Source organism: Carica papaya, chromosome 8, assembly GCF_054855325.1.
Source record: "Carica papaya isolate Zhongbai chromosome 8, ASM5485532v1, whole genome shotgun sequence".
NCBI classification, from domain to species: Eukaryota; Viridiplantae; Streptophyta; class Magnoliopsida; order Brassicales; family Caricaceae; genus Carica; species Carica papaya.
The window spans coordinates 26,602,069-26,625,982 of NC_142316.1; the positions used below are offsets into that span (position 1 = coordinate 26,602,069).

Here is a 23,914-nt window from a genome sequence, read left to right on the forward strand (position 1 = left end):
ACTCCAAATGAATGCTCAAATTCCAAGTGATATAAATTATATTATTTCAAACTTGTTTTATGGTAAGCTGTAGTCCATTCTCGTACATTGATTTAAAATTCTTGAATTCCATTGGTTGATTGTTTTAGTATGATATTTCAAAAAACTAACCCACAAAAATTATGCAAAAACAAAAACTACGACCTCTCAAATTCATGTTTAATTGCTTTAATTTAATTTAATTTAAATCTAATCTAGAATAAGCATTTGAACGTAAACTTATAATTGAGTGTTTATCATCTGCCACTAAAATTAGATAATCATATTATAATTAAAAAAAATATATATATATAAATAAACAAACATATAAAAGCGGGAAGTAATAATTAAGAGGCAAATAGGAGTGTCCCCCATGGAAGAGTGTGCAGTTTGTCTCTTGCTTATACAATGGAAAGTAGAGAAGAGAGGCAGGTTTTTTCAGCTTCACATGTTCTTCATTTATTTATATAAAGATCATCAAACATTCCACTTCCACCCAAATCAATAAAAAAAAATTTAAACGACATGAAAAAACATATTTGGTGCAGAAACCTTGATACTCTGAAACTCTCAACTTGAAATTTGAAAAACTTAACAAAAATGCTTCTTTTAAACCCGAAAAAGAAAAGAAGAAAGGTGGGGGTTGAGGAATGAGAGTTCTTTCTTCTTTTTTTTTTTTTTTCTTCTTTTCTTTCTTGGAACCCACTGAGAAAAGAACAAAAAAAGAAGCACAAATGGGATGATAACAATACTTTTTAAGCTTCAGATCGGATCCTGCGGCTAAGTAACTTCTTTGTAGATTTTGCTCCTTGTTTTCATTCCTTTGTAAGTCAGAAGTGTGAGATTTTTATTTTCTGTTGATTTCTCTTTTTTGTCATTTTGTTTCCTGGGTTCTCTTTCTTCTCCATCCTCAGTATCTTTTCTCTTCCTTCTAATTGCTTTTTGTCCTTAATGAGAGGAGATTGTAGGCCCATCGAATATATTATTATATGGATTTTCTCGTAGATTAAAACTCTGTTTTTGCAGCATGCTACTGGACTTTCTGTTCTTCTGGAGAAAAATTGTGTTATCCGGTTCATGCAATATAGTTTTTCAAAGTTTTTCTTCCTCCTGATTTCTTCTTTTGTTGGTGATTTCTGCAACTCTCTGTTTCTTTTCTCATCTGGGTATGATTCTTCCCAACTCCTTGCATTGGTTTGCTGCTGCATTTCTCCGTCTCTCTCGCAAAATCTCATCTTTTTCCATGCTGCTTTTTCTTCTTTGATGCCTTTGGTTTAAATCTCTTGTTTTTTTTTTCTTTTTTTTTTTTCAAAGTTATGTTTTTCCTTTTTTGGGTCGAGAGATTTTTACCTTTCAAACTTAATTGTCTGGATATGATATGAACCAACTTCTCCGAATACCTTTTGTTGGGTTCAGAACTAGACTTACGAGGTTTGCATTTCTGGGAAAATGATTGTGAGCTGTTGCGATTGATTTCTGGCGCCACATCATATAGAGAGAGATATATATATACATATAGAGAGAGAGCTATTAATGCATACACAGGCTATGGGATCTGAAGGCGGGGAACCAAATCTACAAAACTTAGCTACTCAAACTTCACTCTATAACCTCACTCTGGATGAGGTTCAAAATCAGTTGGGGAATCTGGGGAAACCATTAGGAAGCATGAATCTTGATGAGCTACTCAAGAGTGTATGCTCTGCAGAAGTTAATCAGTCTACACCATTGGCTGATGACAATGTAGGCATAACCTACACAGCTTCAGGCTCGGCACTGAGTAGGCAGGGGAGCTTGGCTCTTTCCAGGGATCTTAGCAGAAAGACTGTGGATGAGGTCTGGAGGGATATCCAAAAGAGTAAGAATAAAAATGATCAAGAGAGGAGGTGCCAGGAGAGACAGCTTACTTTTGGTGGGATGACTCTGGAGGACTTCTTGCTCAAGGCAGGGGTAGTTTCCGAGCCTACTCATGTTCATGTTTTAGGGGTTGAATCCGTTATATTCTCTCAGCCGAATATCCCTCATCACCCCCATTGGAATCAGTACCAGCTCCCTTCACTGCAGCAGCAACAACAGCAACAACATCAGCAGGATGTGATGGCACTTGTGCCTGGCCAGCCAACTCAACATCCTCTTCCTGTTGGAGTTAATCCAGATGCAGCATACCCTGAAACCCAAGTCACGATATCACCCTCCTCTTTGATGGGCACCTTATCAGATACACAGGCTCAAGCTCCAGGGCGTAAAAGGGTTGCCTCGGAAGATGTTGCTGAGAAGAATGTAGAAAGGAAGCAGAAGAGAATGATTAAGAACCGGGAGTCTGCTGCCAGGTCACGGGCTAGGAAGCAGGTTAGATTTCAAATGTGATGTTGGTTTATGAGGTCCGTTTAGTTTGTCTTATTCATGTTTGCAGCACTATTGAGAGAGACCATGCTGATGGACAGGCTTATACACACGAGCTAGAGAACAAAGTCTCACGTCTGGAAGAGGAGAATGAGAGACTCAGAAGACAAAAGGTATTCTTTTTTTTGTATTCTCCCTGTCTATCTTATTGCCACGTGATCATTTTCAGTCTAACTCGGTTGAAACATTGAAATGTATCAAGTATCACACATGGAATTAACTAGCCAATGCAACCTTATGAATTCATCTCCAATGTGTTGTGAAACTTGTTATTTATCATTAGGTCCATATTTTTGTTACAATTGTCAAGTTGTTATGTGATATGTTTAGTTAATCATCTCTCGATTCCATTATGCAAATAACTTGATAGCTCTTGGCACAATCTACATTATTGGTTGAAATTCAAAACTTCATTTTTCCAGTAGCGAATGTGCTCTAAAATTTGTAAGATTGTTAAATCGGAGCTGTTTTACAACCTATGAATTGTCTAATGTTAAGTAGACTCCTAGTGCTTTGAGGATCATCTAAGGGGTAGATGTTGATTAATTACTTGCTCTTTTTTGAATGATTATGGCACTAGACATTTCAGATTAGTAATGACTTGGAGTTTGTTGGGCTCTCAGGCTTGAGATTGCTCTGATTAAAGGGTAGAGCTGGGTTTGGCATATTAAAAATATGTTTTTATTTTTAGCTTCCCGTCCACATAGATGTACATGTATTTTTATAGATGTATATATATTTGTTTACATGTAGTACTTATATATATGTATTACATATCTATGTATGTACTAATATGTATTCGTCAGTTATAAACTTGTCCTCTAACAATTTCGTAATAGATTCTTCACAGCTTTGGTTGTTGAGAGCGTGATATACCATCTCTGATTCAAAAGTTAAACATTGCTAACAAGTTAAAATTTTAGCAAACTGAGTAGTTTAGTTCTTGTTTTATCATACCAAATGTGCATTTGCACGCATATTTTATTTTTCTCTTCCAACACTCTGCAGGAATATGATATTTTTAATTCACATAAGTCATTAAAGGGATGATTAAATTTAATTTAATGCACTTTTGAAGGTGAACATATGAAGGACGCAGTGTAATAAGATATTTCTATATGCACTCAAATTGCTACCTGATTTCAAGAGTGAGTACATTGAAACAAGAACTGGCTTGTCAAGCAATATGTGGATGTCGTTACATATGCGTTTATTTATCTCCTCAGTCAAATAGTGTTATTTATCTTTGCTACATGTTCATTCTTGTGATCAAAATGGTGATATTCCTCTAAGTCTTTGTTCTCTGTGCTGAAATTAATACACATGGTTATTGCAATATTGTCTGGGGAAAGCATTGGACTCCTTGATGTTTGTCCTAGGTTCTACTCTAATTCAAGCATGCTAGAGGATTTAATTTGTTGTTGTATGTGATGAATATAATAGCTTTAACACTTCAAATTTTGAGGGGATAAGTGCTAGGCCAACGTTTATGAAACTTTGAATGTTGTCTATTATTGGAAAATCCATTGTTACCTTGTGAATAAAAGTTTTCTTCTGTCTATCAGACTACCAAGTACATAGTTTTGGAGCATGTATAGGCAATAATCATGTCAGATGGCATAACTTTGTAGATAGAAACTTAATTGGAAACTAACCATATGGGAAAAGACTACATCAGAAATGCCCTATTATTATTCTCTAACAGGATACATGAGAATACATTCTCATTCTCTAACAATATCACACTGCATCTGTTTTCTTTTCCTTTTATTTGTTTTTTTTTCTATTATTATTTTCTTGTCTTTTCAATGAAGTTCAACACTTTTGGCCGTAATGAAGTTGATCACACAAGTTTAGTCATGAAAGTTGACTACAATTCCAACTTTTTCAAGAGGGGTGAAATGGATTAGCGGTACATGTAGTAGGGTGGTGATAATTGGTTACAGTGAATCTTAAAAAATAATCTCAGTAAATATCTCCTAGATAACAATATGTGTAGCCAAAAGAGAGAGCAAGATTTGAAAAGAGTCTCCTCATGTCAAAAGATTGCATCATGTATACTTTCCTAGAAAAGATGAAGAGTCATTAAAAGGATAAGGAACCGCTAAAGAACTAACATGAAGTAATACATATTTATGTGGAAAAGTACCTCCATTGTACTTTGTTGACCCACTAGTTCTTCCCATCATCTGCTCTTTGGTGTTCTATGTTTCTGTCACCACAAACAAGCAAAGGGAATGATTCACATGCATGAAAAAATGCTGCCATATAGGTTATCAGTTAGAAGCTTAAATTTCTGGTTTGGTCCGCAAAATTTCTTATGATGGTGCTTACAGTTAGGCTCTTAATGAACTTGTGTGCAAAGGGTTTCAACAGGAATGGATATTTCCTTTCCTTTTTCCTTTCTTTTCCCATGTGTTTTTCAGTTTGCAGGTAGTAGATAAACAAGGCTGAAAGAAAGGCTTATATCTATGGTTTGGAGATCATGCTGAGTGAAGTTTTGATTTTTCGTTCAGTAATTGATTTTTTCAAGAACATCCAAAGATCATTGACTCTGTATGCAATAGTGCCTTCTTTAAACTCCTTGGTGCAGACATGAGTACATCCTAGCCGTGTCAGTAGTTGCCGTGGTGTTTAGTTCAGGAATTAATAATCATTCTCTGGCAAAGTTGTTTTGAGTCTCAAGTTCTTGTATCTGAAGTGCTCTGAACAGAAAATATATATATATTCCTGAAAAATAAAGGTTATTGAAGTCAGTGAACTTGTAGTTGGAAGATGACAAAGTACATAGTGACTATTTAGTAATTTGGAAGTTTTTGGGATCGATGGTTGTTTGAATTATCATTTCAGGTTTCTTGTGTTGTCTGGATATATCATCCAGAGATAATAATATTGTCTGCATATACGAGATGTCCGTCATCTTCTTCTAAGACAGCATCCTTATTGCTTACTAAAAACAGAATGTATCATGGTTGCAGTCTCCCAGCAGCCTATAGGCTTACAGGATAGTACCTAAATTTATCATGATTTGTCAAAATTTAAAATAAAATCAAAATATAATGGAAAAAAAGAAGCAAATGATGATTTGTCAGCAAATCATCTCATCATTTGCTTCTTTTTTTCCATTATATTTTGATTTCATTTTAAATTTTGCTTTGTTTATCCTCTTAGCTTTTTTCATTCATTGCATAGGTCATATCTGAGTCCAATAATTTGATAATGACAACATACCTTGATAATGGAAATAAAACTTGGGACTAAGTGTGCTTTCTTTTCAGATCAGGATGTTGGTTGAATACTGTTTGATACAGATGATTATTAGGGTTACACATGAAACAACATTTTACCTTTTTTTCTCCCATGTTTCCCGTTACAGGAGCTGGAGAATGCGCTGCCATGTGCACCGCCTCCTGAGCCCAAGTATCAGCTGCGAAGAACAAGTTCAGCCCCATTTTGATGTCTGTATTCTCATATCTTGGTAGTTTGAATCACCTTGACAAGGAATTGCATTTCTGAATGGTGACTGAATTAGAAACTTGAAGTCAAAACTTTGGAGTAGTTGCAAGCTAAATGGCCTTTTGATTTACTCAATTAGTACTGGCTCTAGGAGGTCCTTTTTTTCTTTTTTTAGTTTGCCTTTAACATTTCTTGTCAGGCATCTGATTGTTTGCTGCATTATGAAACCATCATTCTTGTACATGTGATCTTAACTAGGCTGTTTGAAAGGGGCTTTAATCCAGTAATTGGTTAAGTAATGTCTAATTGGCCTGAATTTTCTGAAAAAAAAGTGACAGGAATACGCCTATGTTTTTGTTGACATGAAAAGATCACCACATATCTCCTTGACTTGCTGGAACAGGAAAAGCCAAAAACTCAAATAGGCACAAGAAACATCCTTTTAACTACTCTGCGAAGAAGAAGAAGAATGCAGAAAAATAGGTGCTTCAGATATAAGATTTAGTGTTTATTGCTACACAATAGTGATGACATACAGTAAGGTCCCATAACGAGCAGATGGCAGCAGGAACCTACAGCAAAAATAGAAACGCCAGCCAGCCAGATGTATTGAATTATGATTACAATAAATATACTCTACAAAGTGTATATTCTGTACAGAGCAATGCATACGAAATATAGAAAAATATTCGGTTGCTAAAAATCCACATCCTATTTTGGATCTCCAAGATGCTGCTTCTTGCCCTGAGGTAGTTTCCCGTTAGACATGGTGTCAACAGTCTTCGACAAATCCAAGCAAATGTAGCATTGCTGAAAGTACCTCTTCTGGTTAGCTTTTGGAGGCAGCTTGGTCATCATTTCTCTTCTGTTTCTTTCGGGGAGACAACAATCCTTCACTGGCATCAGCAGATGCTTCTGACTCTGATGCTTTTTCCTTGTCCACAGCCTCTGTTGCTTTTAGTTTACTGCCTATTCTCTGCTGCTCCTCGATAATCTTTTGCAAATATTTCCCCTGAGCTTCTATTCGCATTTGCAACTGTCTTTGCACCTGCAAGATTCCACTAAAGCCACTCCTTATCTTGTTACAAGGATGAAGTTGGTAATGCTGGAGAGGATGTATCAATCATGTGTAACCATAACAGCATACAACTCTTGGAAATACTTCGATGTTATGCTAATACACTCTTGGAAATATTTCAATATTATGCTAATACAGCGAACAAAAAAATCTGACAGATGATGAGAAGCACTGTCCATTATCATCGGGAGTTGACAAATTTTGCTCCAAAGAAGCATGTATTGAACATATGTTCGTGCTTCCAGAATCTACAAGCTACGTAATCATCTAGGCTAAGGTTAACACATGAGAATCTATTGACTAAAAACAAATCATGGGTATAAGTTATTTTTAGTCAATATATTCTCATGTGTTTAACTCCTTGGCTCAGTTACCAACTTCAACGCTACCCGACAAAAAGGAAAGGAAAAAAAAAGTTTGAATAATGGGCAGTCCGTTCCATTTGAAATGAGAGGAAGAACATACCTCAAGCTGTTCATGTAGACGCTTTTGAACCTCCATCTGCATCCGCAATGTGTCATTAATTTGAACTCCCCTGGAGAGTGTAACGAATTTTAAGAAAAAATTAACATAGAAGGCCTTAAAACTTTATAATTCTTTAGTACATCTCTAAAGGAACAAAAGAATTATGAAATAAAGAGGTATAGTGTTTCCAAAGCAGGGCAAAGGGACCTACGGGGAGGAATCCGGAGTAGTTATGCTGTCTCCTGCATCTTTCTTCTCATCTTTAAGACCTAAATGTCGACACAGGCTTTCTCAAACTTCAAATTTACATGCTGGCTAAAACAACAGAAATAAAAAAACCCCAGGGATGACATGTTCAATTAGTTGGACACTTACCATCAGCTGGAGATTCTGGAAGGTACTTTGCAAGTCGATATTTCTATCAAAAGAATTTTGCATACATTTAGAATTCCAGGTATATCAACATTAGCATCTAAACTGCTTCTATGTCATTAAAAATTATAAACATGACATCACCTGTAAATGGCTCTTCACATGATAAATTGTGAGCCCAGGTACTCCCATAACTCTTAAAACACCTTTTGGTGTTGCCCCTGAAACCAAGTGGTGATGAAAGTAGCTAAGAAAGAAATCATAATCCACAAGTTCCAGAAGTCAAGAGAGCATATGCACTCAATCATTGAGGATATGAGCAGCAAAATAGAAGCAAAATCCTTGTCGAGACAAAACAACACCCACCATGAAAGAAAATGTCATCCTACCTTTGTTTTTTCATACAAGTATATATTTTTCTGCAGAGAAGAGTGCAAAGAATTTGCATCAATGTTTCAAATTGGATATCTTTTGCCATAAGTTACTCCTTAAACTTCCTTGAACTTGCTTTTCATTACAGTTGAAGTTGAGAACATAATAAAACCTTGATATAATCAGCTTCTTCGAAGAAGAACCACATACAATAATAATATTTCCTTTTTATCCAAAAAACATGAACTAGATATAATCATCTTCTTCTGCACCTCTTCGAGGATATAACAAACTTTGAGAAAAGAATTTCATCAGCAGAGAACACCCAATGCATACATTTGAAAACGTGGCAGTGCAGAAACCAATTTGAGATAAATCGAACAGTAAGACCGCATTCAAAAGCAAGAAAAAAGAAACCCGAAGAAGAAAGAATAAGATAACATTAGAAAAATTGAAAGTATCAATTTATTTTTTTCAAAAAAAAAAAAATTGAAGAATCAACTTATTATTTATGCCTGAATCATTCGCACATATAATCACATAACTGGAAAAAAAAAAAAAATACCCACTATCTGGTCCACCAAGCTGAGTGATGGCATCTACAAAACGGTCATGAAGATCTGAGGTCCACCTCAACCTTTGCTTTCCACCACCTCCAGCTGAAGTTGAATTATTCACCACATTTCCACCCAGTGTACCGGTACTTGGAAACTGTTCAGCCCCTTGAGGTTTATGGGGCACCAAGTTTGCAGTTGAAATTTTCTTGGCATGATACATGTTGCAGAGACTAGGTTTGATGATGCACGTACATCTACATACAAAGCCATAAGATTATTTTCTGAATTCATACAAAACATGTATCAATAAAAATACTTCAATTGATTAAACTAGCAGTAACTGTCGCATCTTAACACACTTGATCCTTCATCAAAACCAATATTCTGATTCTTGAAATCAAAGAATTTCATAACAACCAAATAAGTAATTCTTCCAAAAGAAAACACTGCAGGGCATTCGAAAAAAAGCTTTTCCAAGTTAAATTAACAGAAACTAAGCACAGCATAATCAAGAAACTAGAAAGCAAGGAAACGACTGGAAAGTCATGTAAAATGCTCTCAGCTTGATAGTTACGCATCGGTCATCATAAAGAAACTTAAAAACTCATTCACACCCCACGAACAGAAACTTTGAAAAATATGGAACATGAGAAGATTGAAAGGCAGATAAGTAACTACATGAGAGGAAAGTTAAGAAACTCACAGGTAATAGCAGGCAGATTTTCCGCATCAAGGAAATGGAGGTATCATCGTGAAGAAGCATAAAATTGAAAAATGGTGGAGAGAGATGTGTGTAAAGAAGGGGTTTGACGTAGAGAAACGAGCAGAAAAAGGAAGGTGGAACCTTTATGATGGCATATGGAAATGCAAGAGAAGTTTAGGTCAAGCCATTGGTTGGGTCTGATTGTGATTTCAGGAAGACTGTTTTTTTTTGTTTTGTTTTGTTTTGTTAAAAAATAAATAAAATAATTTTATGGAGAGAGACGTGGTAGATTGGAAGCGAAAGAGATAACGTGCAAGGGACGGTGATTCTTACGGTTCAATTTTATTTTTTAAATATTATTTTAACATTCATAATAAGCAGGATAAATTCTTTTTTGAGTAAATTACTGAAAAATCATCAAGAATAAATGGACTGTAAAATATGAAAAAATATATTTTTCTTTTAATTCTCTAATTATATTATTATGAATACATTTAGAAAGTGTACATATACATCCATAAGAAATTAATAATTCCTGAGTAGGTGTAAAACTCTTGTCTTAATCCAGCTTCTAAATGGTGTGAGAAACTCTTGTCTTGGCATTGGTTGTTCCACCAATGAATCAAACACCCACTACTCTTCTTCAATGCACCAAAAATTAAATCACTGGGTTCTTTTCTTTTCTCTTTCTACGTACACTCTGTGTCGATACCTTTTTAGCAAAAAAAAAAAAAAAAAAAAAACCCCATGCTTCTTTTATAGTCTCGAGTATCGATCGGCTACGTATTCTGCAATTGCCAGACTTGATGTCAGCCCTGGTGACTCGATTCCGAAAAGATTCACGAGTCCGTGGATCCCATGAGCTTCCTCACCCTACATATAAGTTCAGAGGTTTACAAAACAGTGTACCCGCATGTCAATGCCTGAGCAACAACCATGACATTGCCTCACAAACCATATCTTTTAGCAGAAGACAAATGTTCAACCAAAAAGAAACAACATTGCAGATGGAAACCTGTATGATAAAATCACCAGGAGGCTGTTTAGGTCCAGAAATTTTTGGCCGAATCCCTGCGTAGCCTGGCTCTAGTGATCCCTCCCTCAGACTCGGGTAGTACTTTCTAATCTCTGGGTAGAATCTCTCTACACGTTCCCCGCTCACAGCATAGTCAAACCTGTAGTTAACATCTCACAAAAAACCTGATAATCAATCATTTGCTAAAAAGAAAAGAACATTATAAAGAGCAAAAAAGTTCATCGTTGATCAATTTCATTATACACTAACAGATACATTGACATCTTTTGCCAGATCCTACTCAAAGCAACTTGCACAGAGCAAATTTTATTGTTCAATAAAATCCAAAAGCATTTTCAAACATGCTAATTCAAGAACACACTTTTACCAACATGTATTATGAAATATAGAATCAAAATCTCCAGACTGGTGCTATTTTGTGCGTGTTTCCTCGAAACTCCTCTTCGTATCTTATTTCAAAATAAGCTAAGCTGTCATCAAAGAACTCAACCACTAGTGCTCTTGTTGTCTTGTAAATAAATTACAAGTTTTTGGTCCCTTCCTGTCAACTCCCAGCCTTATTTTGAAAGCTTCCAAATGTAGGACCCCTTAAAATCTCCTCTCAATATTTGTCACCAGCTAATACTTCTACCAACTTAAAACACTCTGAATAGACACATTAATAATAATCAGATTCAAAATTAAAATTAACATCCAGTAAATTTTTTAGAAACCAAAAAAAAAAAGAGACAAAAGAAAAGAACTCACGTTCATTTCCTTAAGATTTTAGCACTTTATGCTGTAGTACTAAGTCCTTTTTCAACAGATAATAAAAGGCTGGAAACTGGTGCTTCCAATTAATGAACTAGAAACTGAACTACTCAAATTTGGGACAGGAAGCTGTTATCTATAGCAGTGAAGTTCAAATGATAAACTGGAGAGGAAGAGAGTAAAATTTGGTAATGCCTATAACTAGTTTGTTGCAGAGACATAAATGATGAGAACATGAAGCCTAAGAAAATAAGAGGCAAAGACCAAGAAAAGAAGCAAACAAAAGGACCATCCAGAAAAAGGAAAAATTAAGATATAAAACCTATTCCATAATGAGATACATCTCCCCTACAAGGTGTACATTGTCAATTAGTCAGATGGACTACAGAAGCACAGTACACCCGGACCAAATATAAATTTCAGTTGTAGACATGCATAATCAGAGTGAAAAACTACATGACCAAATGAAATGCCCCTTATCATGTCGAATGCATTTCATCTCGACATAAAAGCAATCACATCCACCTTCCATAATGGGAACATTTACAAATTTCGGCACGTCAGGGCAAACACACATGACTACCCACAAATTCATTTTCATCCTAGCAATCTGGATCATGACTCAGAAATTCCATTGTGATGATGGTACCACACTCCAGGACGAGACAAACAATTTCTTTAACAAATTATTCAATCTAACAAAAAAAGTCACTAAGGAGGTCATAATTAGGTGGAATTGCGCTATGTATCCTGCAAAACAAATAACGAGCTACTTATCTCCACAAAAATATTACTCAGTAATTCAAACATGGAAAGAGAAAATAAAGGGATAAACCAGGAGTACTTGTTCAGGAAGCCTGTAATATCATCTCTACCATTAATCCATTCAACATCTGGACCAAACTTGACCTGTCCATCCAAATCTAAAGTAACATGAACTCCAAGGCCACCTTCCTCTGGTATAGGATATATCAAATGGGAGAAAGGAGCAACTCTAGTATTAGATAGTGTGAAGTAGCATCCTCGGGCATAATATGCCGGAGGAATAATGCTGTGATTTATACCATGAAATCTCTTTGCAAGGGCCGGAGCACTCAACCCAGCAGCATTCACCACAAGCTTTGGGATGAGAACAAGCTGGGGATGCAGGGGAGTTTCCCCATTCGAGTTTTCAAGATTTGTCCTTTCAGTTACATAAAGTTGCATCTGATTTCCTTCTATGTGGCCACTGATAGCTGTAGTATTGTATGAGAAGGTTGTTCCACTACTTTCAGCTTCCCCCTGTATGCACAACAGATTTGAACTTTTTAAGTTTGAGTTCGATTCAAATTTCAATTATGTAAAATAAGAATCAAATATATTATAAATATGATAAAAATTTAAATGGAAATAGCATTCTAACCTAAATCAAATTACAAATTTAGTTCTGGGTAGGTGTTTTTGTCATTGCCACTTGAAAAGTGACAATAAAAATCTCTATTATTATAGAATTAAAGATTTTCAGGTCTAAATTAGGACCAAGCTCTACTCCCCAAACTTGAACCAGATGCAAAGTCAAGAGAAAAAAAATGGTAGAAGGAAGTGAAACAAGCAAAGATGAGAAAGCAAGGCATACCACTAAAGATAGCATTAGCGAATGAGTGTCAACAATCCCAGAAAGGGGTGATAGTAAAGCCTTGACACATTGCAATTCAGGTTCCATTCTCATGGCTTCAAAACCCTCCAACATTCTAAGCCCCACAACCCCATTTTTGGTTCCAAGATCCTTTAGATGACTCAACTTGGGAATCTCGGAAGACCCAGTAGCAACTATAAGCTTACCAATCTGGCTATGGGGAATGTCATGTTCACAGCAATAGTTGTAGAGCAATTCTCTTCCTCTTACACAAAGAAGTGCCTGAAAATCAATCTAACGCAGATTAGCATGACACTAGAATCGTTTGCGTTGCAAGCAATTATCCAACGGAACTTAAGTAAGAAATCCATCAGACCAGTATAGAAGTGGAGAGTTACTCATAGGAGATAAGACCTTGAGAGAATTGGGAGGGTAATAGATGCCTGCATGGATGACCTCGCTGTTGCGAGAGCTGGTGGCGGTGCCGAAAGTGGAGGCAGATTCAAGAACCAACACATATCTCCCCCTCAAACTCAACTCTCTGGCTGCCGCAATCCCCACAATGCCTGCGCCAATTACCACGCAGTCTACCTTCTCCTGAGCAACCTGATCCCCACCTGTGATTCCGCCACGGATGTTGGTGCTAAAGCTCTGGCATGACAATTTATTAATACTTGGTATTAATCCGGTTCTATTCTTTAAGAATCGAAGCGTGCGCTCCAGCATCTTGTCGACGCCCTCGTCAAGATGGAGTGATATTTACTCCCTCTGTTAAAAAAGGCGGTTACCAGTCCTTCTATCCATGGAGGTTTCTCTGCACCTATAACGTATTGCAGGGAGAGATGATGGACTATTGAATTGGAAGATAGAAGTGCAGGGTCATCATCCCAAGTCAGGGGGGAGGACACGGGAGTGGGCCGGAAACAGAGGAACCAGAGGCCAGTATTTCGGCTCTTCTGAATCAGGGTTCGTGGTTTTTGTCTCATAATACATGATTAACATTTTCCACGTCTACTTTCCATCTTCCTCTTAATTTACCACTGTAGAATGTTGACGCAAGCTGGATTGATTGTGAACACTACATGTTTCATAATATATGATATAAATGTTAAACGATATTAATACATAAAAGCTGGACTTTTTTTAGGCTGCTTGAAATTGTTTTTGGGTAGGAAATAAATATATTTATTAAATATTTGTATTTAAAGTAAATAAATATTAAGATCAACAATAATACTAAATAAATATTTTATTACAAATTTGGGCGAACATTAAAAAATTTATAAAACAAATTACTATAGGATAAACAATCCTTATTCAAGTTAATTAGAAAGCTTAATAAGTAGTAACTACTATCTTTACCAATTACAAAATTAAATGATTACTTAAAAAAGAAAGAAAATAATCATTAATTGCAACGTTAAAGAACCTCTTGGCCAAATGGTAAAACTCCAATTGAGATTCGAATCATGGCGGCAACCCAAAAATAGAAATATGAAAAATTGTTTTGCGCGTGTCCAGACCAAATTCAAAGAAAAACAAATCATCATCATCAAACATCAAAGATTTAATCCCACAAGACAAGACTCAAAAATATATATATATATATATATATATATATAGAACAACACAGTAAAAGCACCAGACCAGAAGATTTCACCACCAAAGCAGCCGCCACCATCGCCATGAGAGAAAACAACTCAAGTCCCCATACCATCAAAATAGATAAACGGAAAAACTACGACTTGCATAATATCAATCAACCCTTTCTTCTTTCCTCCCATTCTAGTTTCTAGTTTTAGGTTTTATTGGAGAGATGGGTATGTTATTTAGCCATCATAACCTTGACGAATTCCTCATAATTAATCTGACCATCACCATCAACATCAGCCTCCCTGATCATCTCATCAACTTCTTCATCAGTCAGCTTCTCCCCAAGGTTTGTCATCACATGGCGCAGCTCTGCAGCAGAGATGAAACCATTCTGATCCTTGTCGAAAACTCTGAATGCCTCCTTCAACTCCTCCTCAGAGTCAGTATCTTTCATCTTCCTAGCCATCAGGTTTAGGAACTCCGGAAAGTCAATGGTCCCATTACCATCAGCATCCACTTCATTGATCATGTCTTGGAGCTCTGCTTCAGTGGGATTCTGTCCCAGTGACCGCATCACTGTCCCAAGCTCCTTGGTGGTGATGCAACCTGCAAATTATTACAAGATTACTGTTCAACCTCCATATCAACAACATGCTGTAAAATCATCGCAATTAACTAGCCTAATCCTGTAGCTTTAAGAAACCCTGCCCCCACCCTTCAACATTGAAGATGGAAGCTTCTATTGCTATAAAACAGCAAGAAGTGCTGTTTCAAGAACAGTAGGGCAAATAGATAGTGGGTATCAACAAGAGACATTGGTAAATACTAGTTAACATAGTAATATAGCAAATGTAAGATTAAAGAACTGGCAAAACATTTATGTTATTGTTATCCCAAACAAATCAATACAGAAGCAAAAAAATGGGTCAGACTGAAAAAGAAAAACCTAAGATTAATCAAATCTACAAGGATTTCCTTCAATGAGCAAAGGATCGACAATGAACACAATCCTCCGGGGGGAAAAAAGGAGAAAAAAAAAGCATCGGCTGAAGAAGACGATAACTGCGCATAAATAGATAGGACCAAGACAGGTCCTGCAGAGCAGAAGGCCAAGGTGAGTTTAGTGGCGCAAAAAGGGTAAGCATGAGTAGATCTTAAACCCAATAACACGAGTATGACTTAAATTTAATTTGATATTCTTAATTCCAGAAGAACATCAACTAAAAAACCTAGTAAATAACATCGGCCATTAATCAACATTCTCAGAGCAAAAAATAATCAGAAACAATTGCCTCAATAAACGTTTACATAAAAGTTTTACAACTATCACAAAATATAATCCGAATGATTGAAAATAACAAAAAGCTGAAGACAAAATCCAATTCGTTCATAATTCGTTACTAGATAAGAAGATCAAACAGCTGTACAAATCAGAAACCTAAAAGCAAGATCAAGTAATGGAGTACGGCTTTAAATAGATTTATGAAGAGAAACGAACCATCGCCATCCTTGTCAAACAAGCTGAAGGCTTCTTTGAACTCGGAGATCTGGTCGTCGGTGAGCTGATCCGCCATTCCTGTTTGTTCCGATAAAAAATAACACACAAAAAGAAAAAACGAAAGCGGATACACGATCTCAAAGTTTAAAACGCAGAGAGAGAGAGAGAGAGAGGAAGAAAAGTAAAAGAAGTGGAGTAGTGCGGCCAGAAGAAAGTCGTTTTCTCTGGTTCAGACAAAAATGGAGGCTCTATACGTATTCTGTGCATCCGGACGCAAGTTTCTTATTAAATCCACCTCACGCCGTATTCTCCATTTTACCCCTTCCTCATCCGCTTTTTTACTTTTTCACTCTTCTCACCTTTTACGCTTTTTTTGACTTTTGTTTCGATAAATTCTAATAATAATTAATTAATATATAATAATAATAGTAATTAAATGATAATAATATAAAATTATAATGATAAAATTTTTTTATGTTTGAATTATGATATATTAATATATGTTTATTTGGATAATAAGATGGTGTAATTATATTTTTAACTAAATTATTAATTTATATATACATATTATATGTAATAATAAATAGTATAAAAAATATAAAGAAAAAAAAAGTTATTTATCAATATAATTATATTTATATTTAAATAAATAATTATTACACATAATTAAAATTAAAATTTTATATTTAATAAAATTATTTATATTATTATATTAATTTAATAAATTTTTAATTATTATGACATATATATAATTAATTAAATTAGATGGAAATATAATAAAAAATAAATAAAATATTCACCAAATACCACCAATTTTGTGGTTTAAAAATTCACTCCAAAATTTGTCAGTTAAATACTATTTGTTACCATTGGAAGTTGAAACAAACACGGTTTTCTCACGTCCATAAAATACCATACATTAAAATTGTACAATTTACCATGATTCAAATAGAGGGTGAGTCTTTTAACATAGACATATTTTAACGACAATTTTAAAACATGTAGTACATTATAATTTGTACATATTACTGTAATCATGATAATAAACCTTAAAATACAAAGATTTGACTTTAAAAAAATTATATTTTGAGCAGATGATAGTTATTATTATTATTATTATGAGATTAAAAATTATATATATGTCGTACCTTCCTCATAAGAAGAACAAGAGTATATAAAAATCAACATCCTATTTTTGATTTGAATATATTCTTGACTCTTCTATTTTCTTAAATGTTCGGAGACTATTTTTTCAATTAGTGAAACTTTGAATAAGTTAAATTTGAATATGAGTTAAGACTATTTTTATAGAATAGATTGTACAAATTCTTGAAAGTGGAATGAGGGGGAGCAACTCAATGAATTCTTGTTTTTGAGTCTTGTTTTCCTCTCTTTTTTATTTTCTCTAACACATTTCTGATCTATTTGCTTTAAACTTCTCAATTTTTATTCTAATTTCAGATTCATAGATGTTGGATTCTCAAGTTAGCAAGTAAGTTGCAAAACAAGTGCATTGACAGGATCAAAATAGAAATTTATTGAATTGTGTGTTATAGAGCATACATTTAAGTAGTGAAATTGAGAAATGCGTGTGTTTTTTTTTTTTTTATTCAAGCAAACTGATGCCATTTTTGGGTGCAGATGTTCTTGATGATTGGCTTTACCTACACCCAATTTAAAACTCATTCCTCTGTTATTGGCTGAAGAGATTATTGATTCTACATTTAAAAAAAAATTTAGATTAGGTATAAAATAAATTTTAAAAAAATTTCATTAGATACGAATTTACTATGCATGTCAGTCAAAGAATAGTCTTCTTGTTATACTGTTCAAGTTATGTTTGAAAATTAACATAATCATAGAAAGCTTCAAGATTGGCAACTGGGATGTAGTCAAAATAGTAATAGAAATACAATTAAAACCCATTATCAAACTAGTAAGAGCAAAATAAATGAGGATTCAACTGGTAAATGATAGAACGGGTCATCCTTCCATAGTAGAAGATTGAAGGTTTCCAAGTAAGTTCAGGTTCACAGCAGACAACCAAAAGTAAAAATTAAAGAACTAAACACATTAAAATACCAGACCAAAACATTTCACCACCACTACAAGACACATCAATATCCAACATCAATATCGATATCATCAATCTTAAGACTATTAAATAAAAATTGTAGAAAGGAAAACTACATACTTGCATAATATTAGTCAACGTTGTTCTCCTTTTCCTTCTCTCTCTTTTTTTTTCTTTTTTTTTTTTTTTTTTTCCTCCTTTATCCATCATACAGCTTTAGCTTTAGGTTCTTGGAGAGACGTGTATCACTTGGCCATCATAACCTTCACAAACTCCTCATAATTTATCTGACCATCACCATCAACATCAGCCTCCCTGATCATCTCATCGACTTCTTCGTCTGTAAGCTTCTCCCCGAGGTTTGTCATCACATGGCGCAGCTCAGCAGCAGAGATGAAACCATTCTGATCCTTGTCAAAAACCCGGAAAGCCTCCTTCAGTTCCTCCTCAGAATCAGTATCTTTCATCTTCCTAGCCATCAGGTTTAGGAACTCTGGGAAGTCAATAGTCCCATTACCATCAGCATCCACTTCGTTAATCATGTCTTGGAGTTCGGCTTCAGTGGGATTTTGACCCAGCGACCGCATCACAGTCCCAAGCTCCTTGGTGGTGATGCAACCTGCAAATCATCATAAGATCGCTGTTAACATTTGCATCTAACAGCACATACCGAGATGTTGCAGTTCCAACATCTCCAAAATGGTATCAGACAGCAAGTACTAGGGCAACATATGAATAACAGGCCATCTGGAAATGCTAAGATACAAAGAGAAAGTTATGAAGCAAAATTTTAAACACGAATATTATTTTTGCGTGTATAAGAACATGCAGCTATTAAAATTTCAATAAACCAAGAACCACAATGTTTAATTTATGTTTCTCCTTTTGGTTAATCTCTAGTTTCCTACTCAGGAACAAATAGACATCAATTTTCCATAAAACTCAAGATTCAGAAGAAGAATCAAAACTCCAAGAATCAGATTCACAAGAAGAATAGAGGCATCCATTGACAAAACAGATAAATGGTTCAGAGTCTGAATTTAAACGCTAAACAGGAAAAAGTTTCAACATAGGAAAATATGAAGCCACAATAACATGAAATTAAGCCACCCCTATGGAAATAATATAGTAACTGCGATGAACCACATAAAAAGCAGACGGCCTACCACAGAGAGCAGCAAATTAAACAATGTTTTGTAATGCGTTCACCAAGATACAAAGCTGCCGATACTCAAAGAACCGTTGCCAAAAAATAAGCCTAGAAACAACGAACACAACCTCTGTGGTAACGGAGAAGAACAGGGAAAGTCGGGAGAAATTAAGCATCTCGGGAACACTGTGATTCGGGCCATATATATAGAAAAAGTAAATAAATCAACGGGTATACCTGCACATGGTTTCATACAATAAAGAGAAACTTCGGGAACTGACATCCCAATATCAGTTTGGCGGCTCAAAGATGAGAATGACGAGATCTTGAGAAAGATTCATTTTTCAGGCTTATGTTTTACATCCACTTTCCAACGAAGTAACAAAGGTCTGCCCATTTTGACACTAAATAAAACAAGAATACAGTTTGCTTAAATCTATGTTTGAGCTGTATGGATTATTCGATCTTATTTCTTCTCATTATCCAAAGCTAGGTAGATCAATTACACAGCAAAATTTCAAAAAAATTATCAGACAAAAAGCAGATATCTCAATATTTAAAAACACCAATGTATTGCGAGTTTTTCGTTCCTGTTCTCAAATGTTGTTTTGTCTTATTAAGCTTAAATAAGTGGAACAAAAAAGTGATTGGAAAAAAACAAAAACAAAAAAAAGAAATCAGAACCTGAATAGATCAAGAACAAAGAACCAAACAGAAGCGGGATTTATAAAAAAACGAAAACAATCGTATGAATCAGTAAGAAAAAGAGGAGATCTAGCGAGAAAGATTCATTAACCGATCAACGGATAAGCATGGAAATGAAAGAGAGACTAACCATCGCCATCCTTGTCGAACAAGCTGAAGGCCTCTTTGAACTCGGAGATCTGGTCGTCGGTAAGTTGATCTGCCATTTGTTTTCCTTCAGAACTCACTCGTTTCCTTCCCTTTAGATTTTTTTGTACCCGATTCCGAAGATAAACCTCCTAGGCAGACTTAAAAAGAAAATGCGAGCGAGAGGGAAAGAGAGAGAAAGAGACAGAAAAATTGAGCCCTTTGAAAAATAAAAATCCTCGCCATTTATCAAATCCACATCATCTCGAATTCCCCATTTTACCCTGCCCTTTTTCCCTTTTCCTCTATTTTGACATTGTAATTCGTTAAATGACTATATTACCCTTCCTTTCTTTTTGTAGTGTTGTCAAAACACTTGTGCTAACTAATTATGAAAATAGAAATTAAAAATTAATTTTACTTGTATTATTTTTGGAGTACTCTCTAGATATATATATATTTTTACCTAGGAATATATGATTGAGAAAAATGTCAATCAACGGTGTCATGGAGACAAGAAGGTTTCCAGTCAAAATATCTAAATGCCAAATCTGGGATACTGGGGACGAAGGGCAAAATCGTAAACACAAAAATAGAAAGAAAAAGAAAAAGAAGAGTGGTTCTAAGAAAATACGGGTCGGTAGTAATTATCGCTGGCTTTTTTGTTTGTTTATTAATTTTGTTGCGTTAAAAACCGATTCTCAAGAATTGTCTATTTTGTTTGAAGTACTAAAATAAAATATTATTATTATTATTATTTTTTTTTTTTAAAAAAAGGCCAATAACTATAATTGGGGTACGCGTTTACGCGGTATGTACGCGGAGAAGATGAGATCACCCATCTCAACGTTGACTGCCACGTTGGGACCCCCAAATTCCTCCCGCACTTTTCCTCGGCGCTCTTATAGAAAGAATCCATTGCAACTTTTCCTTGCAAAATTACCCCTTTGACCTTCCTTCTTGGACCCGCCACGGCCCTGTCAAAATGGGCCGCTCGGTTCCAACCGGGCTGGGTCATATCGATTTCACAAAAGTTCGGGCCGGGAGGCCATCTTACAGGCTGTGGCCCATAAAAGTCTTATTGAAGTCGTTGACATGGGCCATGGCTCGGCTTATCTGACCCCCATCCCTCTCCTGCCCAACGCATGACCCGGACAAGCAATAAAGAATGGAGAAAATAGCATGCCAAACTCAACCAAATACACAAACATTAATGACACCTGAAAAAAAATAAAAGAACATGTTCGGAAATTGGAGAAAAAGAGAAGAAAATATGAATAAATCAAAAGGATAGTCTTCTTCTACATGCATCAAATGGTAAAGAAATAGTAGTTGAAGTAGTGACGACGAGATCAGTAAGAAATTCTTGAATCAAATCTTTTAAAATATGATTTTGTAAAGCTAATCCTACTCTTCCAATCTCCCGGCTCTCACCCCAAGCCATATCCTTACATACTTCATTTACACAATCCACCATGGCTTTCCCTCTCATCCGCCTAGCATTTTCCACCCATTTATCAGAATCGCATTCCATGTCTTCCCCTGCTTCTTTCTGTTGTTGCTGCTGGAACATCACTCCTACATAAAACAAACTATCTAGTATTTAAAGACGAACATTTTTTACGAGAATAATCTGCATTTGAATAAAATTAGAATATATTAAAGCTGGTTTGGATCTATTAAAAATACATCATCGTAGGAGACAGACGTGAGAAAAATAAAACTGTTTATATAATAAAACTAGTGCTCTGTGTACACCGTGCAACTGTGGGCAGGGAGGTTTCGGCTCGTAAAGCAAAAACAGAAAAAAAGTCAATTATTCCTTCTGTTCTTTTTTGTCTATAAATAATATCTCTTTTATTTTCATCTTTGACTCCCTCAAATCCCTCAACCATTCAATTAGTTTAATCAAAAAAGGTTTTACTTCCAACTACAGCAAGTTATTTTTTTTGTATAAGGAATAAATGATATGTTATTGCATTCTTTATTGAAATTCATTATTATTTTTTTTTATTGTTCTAACTCTAAATTTTCTCGATTATTAATAAAAATATTATTTATTATATAAGAGAATATTTAAACTCCTAATTTTTGAATAAAACATAAATTTCGTAAACACTAATCTAATATCTTCTTAGTTTTAATAATCGACGAATAGTTTAGATTTATAGATTAATATTGTAAAAAATGCAAGTAATGAGGTGGTTAATATTGGAACAGCTGTCAGTCATATTGCAAAATGGCTAATGGCATGATGCGGTATTGTCATCATGCCAAAAAAGCACTATAATAAGGACTCATGCCTCCCACTCTCTCTGGACTCTGGACTGAGGACTGTGGACTGGGGACTGGTAGTCTATTTATATTCATAATGGTCCACAGGCAAACAAATGTTGCCATCATTGTTAAACTTTGGAATCCTAAAACTCCAGTCACTAAAAAATTGTGAGATTAATTCAAATTCTGAAACTATGACCTAATTCTGATTAATCTAGCTAATTATCCAGACAAAATGATTAATCTAGCTAATTAAGTAAGGGAATAAGATAAATAATTCAACAAGAATTAAAATGAAAACATTCTGTAACGTCAGAGAATATACTATTCAGCGCTAGCTAAGTCCTAATTTTTGGACTTATGATTTCTTGAAAGAACTTTTTCCCGCATTACAGTTTATTGATGTAATTTGGGGTGTAAAAGTTTTATTGTCACTAAGATTTGATTGTCAATGTGAAGCAACGAATTAAAGAAGGAAGCGTGAGTATATTGAACATATGTAGATCATTTAATGCAGACATTAAAATGAAGAAGAAGAAGAAGAAGAAGAAGAAGAAGAAGAAGAAGAAACGTGCACCGTGAGTGAAATCGCATTGGTTGGATTTGGCATGAGAACTGAAGTAGTGATGGATGGAGTGGCGGTGGCGGTGAGATTGGAGCTTCACATAGCAGTTTGTAGGTGCATTTGGCATATAACTATTCTTCATGATTGATTTAGGCGCTTGTCGACATTGGAGAAGATCATCATAATTATGATTGCAATCAACACCAACAGCAACCTTAACAGCGTCGATTATATTCTGAAGCGCTTTCAAATCTCGGTCACATTTCTCAAGCGCTCCAACCAGCTGCTTCCTTCTCTTCTCGGCTGCAACTGCGGCATCATCATCCGAATCCACCGAACGCCTCATCTCTGCTGGCAGCGTCGGACTCCTCTGCACCTCACCGCACACCAATCTTACCTCCACGATCTTTGCTTCTTCTTCTTCTTCTTCTTTCCGTAACCTCGGTTTCCGTTTTGCCGTCTTCTCTTCTGTTTGTCTGCCTTCACAGGGACGGCTCTTTTCTTGATGCCGTCTTCCTGATAAATTCCATCGATTCAGTTGAAACAAGTAGCGAATTCAAAGCAGTTACTATTTACAACTAACTCTTAACAAACAGTAGTTGTTAATTGCGAGGAGTAAGAGTTTAGATACAGTACCAAACGTGAGGGATTTGCGGCGATATCGTCTATTATAATTGGAAAAGAGGCAGAAAATTCCAGACATGCATCCAATATTACACTTAATATTCTGATTTTCCGGAAGAGAAGAGGAAGAAGAAGACGAAGTCGACACCAAATTCTTCATCTCCCGTCTCTTTTTCTTCTTCTTCTTCTTCTTCTTCCCGTTGAATTGCTGCGTATATGATGAGAAAACGACTGTGTGTGTCTGTGTTGGCGGATGTTCTGAAGGGGTCTGTAATGGAAACGCAATGAAGTTTCGGGGTGTAACGGTAATAAATTGTGAGAATGATATTGAGACAATTCACGTGGATTTTCTTTTTTATTTTTTTAATTTGATTTATCAACAAGTACTGCTTCCCATCCATCCCTTTAACTTTTTTTTTTTTTTTCTTCTCCTTTTCTCTTTTTCTTTAAACATAAATAAATAGCTTTGGATTTACT

The 23,914-nt window shown here is 35.4% G+C and overlaps 6 protein-coding genes across 16 annotated transcripts; 1 reads left to right on the top strand and 5 right to left on the bottom strand.

Moving 5' to 3' along the window:
• Positions 1-110: 110 nt before the first annotated feature.
• Positions 111-6,176, top strand: AREB3 (ABA-responsive element binding protein 3). 6 transcript variants are annotated; one of them, XR_015813855.1, is made up of 4 exons: positions 112-2,367; positions 2,463-2,534; positions 3,500-3,569; positions 4,848-5,322. XR_015813855.1 is itself a non-coding variant. In XM_088209098.1 (3 exons), the coding sequence occupies exons 1-3, from the start codon at positions 1,552-1,554 to the stop codon at positions 4,863-4,865; spliced, it is 906 nt and encodes a 301-aa protein (XP_088065224.1). In that variant the 5' UTR covers positions 111-1,551; the 3' UTR covers positions 4,866-5,322. The 6 variants fall into 6 exon arrangements, 4 of the variants coding, with proteins under 4 accessions (XP_088065224.1, XP_021901348.1, XP_021901349.1 ...); XR_015813856.1 differs by having other exon boundaries at positions 4,855-5,322; XM_088209098.1 differs by lacking the exon at positions 3,500-3,569 and having other exon boundaries at positions 111-2,367.
• Positions 6,177-6,347: 171 nt separating this feature from the next.
• On the bottom strand, positions 6,348-9,660 carry LOC110817214 (myb family transcription factor PHL7-like). 2 transcript variants are annotated; one of them, XM_022045658.2, is made up of 7 exons: positions 9,425-9,660; positions 8,734-8,975; positions 7,937-8,013; positions 7,796-7,838; positions 7,632-7,689; positions 7,421-7,490; positions 6,348-6,925 (listed from the first exon to the last, which is right to left on the bottom strand). In XM_022045658.2, the coding sequence occupies exons 2-7, from the start codon at positions 8,939-8,941 to the stop codon at positions 6,707-6,709; spliced, it is 675 nt and encodes a 224-aa protein (XP_021901350.1). In that variant the 5' UTR covers positions 8,942-8,975; positions 9,425-9,660; the 3' UTR covers positions 6,348-6,706. The 2 variants fall into 2 exon arrangements, with proteins under 2 accessions (XP_021901350.1, XP_088065226.1); XM_088209100.1 differs by lacking the exon at positions 9,425-9,660 and having other exon boundaries at positions 8,730-8,909.
• A 206-nt stretch (positions 9,661-9,866) lies between these two features.
• LOC110817154 (FAD-dependent oxidoreductase family protein) lies at positions 9,867-14,004 on the bottom strand. 5 transcript variants are annotated; one of them, XM_022045577.2, is made up of 5 exons: positions 13,240-13,960; positions 12,826-13,107; positions 12,055-12,491; positions 10,440-10,599; positions 9,867-10,297 (listed from the first exon to the last, which is right to left on the bottom strand). In XM_022045577.2, exons 1-5 carry the CDS (start codon positions 13,549-13,551, stop codon positions 10,181-10,183), a joined length of 1,308 nt encoding a protein of 435 aa, XP_021901269.1. In that variant the 5' UTR covers positions 13,552-13,960; the 3' UTR covers positions 9,867-10,180. The 5 variants fall into 5 exon arrangements, 2 of the variants coding, with proteins under 2 accessions (XP_021901269.1, XP_088065222.1); XM_088209096.1 differs by having other exon boundaries at positions 10,134-10,347; positions 13,240-13,996; XR_002540143.2 differs by lacking the exon at positions 9,867-10,297 and adding an exon at positions 10,832-11,105 and having other exon boundaries at positions 10,543-10,599; positions 11,208-12,491; positions 13,240-14,004.
• A 253-nt stretch (positions 14,005-14,257) lies between these two features.
• LOC110817157 (calmodulin-7) lies at positions 14,258-16,177 on the bottom strand. Its single transcript, XM_022045579.2, has 2 exons — positions 15,917-16,177; positions 14,258-15,024 (listed from the first exon to the last, which is right to left on the bottom strand). The coding sequence occupies exons 1-2, from the start codon at positions 15,990-15,992 to the stop codon at positions 14,651-14,653; spliced, it is 450 nt and encodes a 149-aa protein (XP_021901271.1). The 5' UTR covers positions 15,993-16,177; the 3' UTR covers positions 14,258-14,650.
• Positions 16,178-17,887: 1,710 nt separating this feature from the next.
• On the bottom strand, positions 17,888-20,196 carry LOC110817155 (calmodulin-7). The gene is made up of 2 exons (XM_022045578.2): positions 19,976-20,196; positions 17,888-18,609 (listed from the first exon to the last, which is right to left on the bottom strand). The coding sequence occupies exons 1-2, from the start codon at positions 20,049-20,051 to the stop codon at positions 18,236-18,238; spliced, it is 450 nt and encodes a 149-aa protein (XP_021901270.2). The 5' UTR covers positions 20,052-20,196; the 3' UTR covers positions 17,888-18,235.
• Positions 20,197-21,222: 1,026 nt separating this feature from the next.
• On the bottom strand, positions 21,223-23,753 carry LOC110817153 (uncharacterized). The gene is made up of 3 exons (XM_022045576.2): positions 23,450-23,753; positions 22,826-23,329; positions 21,223-21,549 (listed from the first exon to the last, which is right to left on the bottom strand). Exons 1-3 carry the CDS (start codon positions 23,595-23,597, stop codon positions 21,254-21,256), a joined length of 948 nt encoding a protein of 315 aa, XP_021901268.1. The 5' UTR covers positions 23,598-23,753; the 3' UTR covers positions 21,223-21,253.
• Positions 23,754-23,914: the final 161 nt, after the last annotated feature.

Bases quoted from the DNA above. Each gene is read 5' to 3' on its own strand.
- AREB3 (XM_022045655.2), top strand. From the start codon at position 1,552: ATGCATACACAGGCTATGGGATCTGAAGGCGGGGAACCAAATCTACAA. The intron at 2,368-2,462 runs GTTAGATTTCAA...GCTGATGGACAG, and splicing joins GGTCACGGGCTAGGAAGCAG to GCTTATACACACGAGCTAGA. The intron at 2,535-5,797 runs GTATTCTTTTTT...TTCCCGTTACAG, and splicing joins AGAGACTCAGAAGACAAAAG to GAGCTGGAGAATGCGCTGCC.
- LOC110817154 (XM_022045577.2), bottom strand. From the start codon at position 13,551: ATGCTGGAGCGCACGCTTCGATTCTTAAAGAATAGAACCGGATTAATA. The intron at 12,492-12,825 runs GTATGCCTTGCT...TTGTGCATACAG, and splicing joins CGCTAATGCTATCTTTAGTG to GGGGAAGCTGAAAGTAGTGG. The intron at 10,600-12,054 runs GTACTCCTGGTT...TGTTAACTACAG, and splicing joins ATTACAGGCTTCCTGAACAA to GTTTGACTATGCTGTGAGCG.
- LOC110817155 (XM_022045578.2), bottom strand. From the start codon at position 20,051: ATGGCAGATCAACTTACCGACGACCAGATCTCCGAGTTCAAAGAGGCC. The intron at 18,610-19,975 runs GTTAGTCTCTCT...GATGATTTGCAG, and splicing joins GTTCGACAAGGATGGCGATG to GTTGCATCACCACCAAGGAG.
- LOC110817157 (XM_022045579.2), bottom strand. From the start codon at position 15,992: ATGGCGGATCAGCTCACCGACGACCAGATCTCCGAGTTCAAAGAAGCC. The intron at 15,025-15,916 runs GTTCGTTTCTCT...AATAATTTGCAG, and splicing joins GTTTGACAAGGATGGCGATG to GTTGCATCACCACCAAGGAG.
- LOC110817214 (XM_022045658.2), bottom strand. From the start codon at position 8,941: ATGTATCATGCCAAGAAAATTTCAACTGCAAACTTGGTGCCCCATAAA. The intron at 7,839-7,936 runs GTGATGTCATGT...TTCTTTTGATAG, and splicing joins ATGTGAAGAGCCATTTACAG to AAATATCGACTTGCAAAGTA. The intron at 7,690-7,795 runs GTAAGTGTCCAA...GTCGACATTTAG, and splicing joins TCCAGAATCTCCAGCTGATG to GTCTTAAAGATGAGAAGAAA.
- LOC110817153 (XM_022045576.2), bottom strand. From the start codon at position 23,597: ATGAAGAATTTGGTGTCGACTTCGTCTTCTTCTTCCTCTTCTCTTCCG. The intron at 23,330-23,449 runs GTACTGTATCTA...GGAATTTATCAG, and splicing joins CCGCAAATCCCTCACGTTTG to GAAGACGGCATCAAGAAAAG. The intron at 21,550-22,825 runs GTGCACGTTTCT...TGTTTTATGTAG, and splicing joins CCAATGCGATTTCACTCACG to GAGTGATGTTCCAGCAGCAA.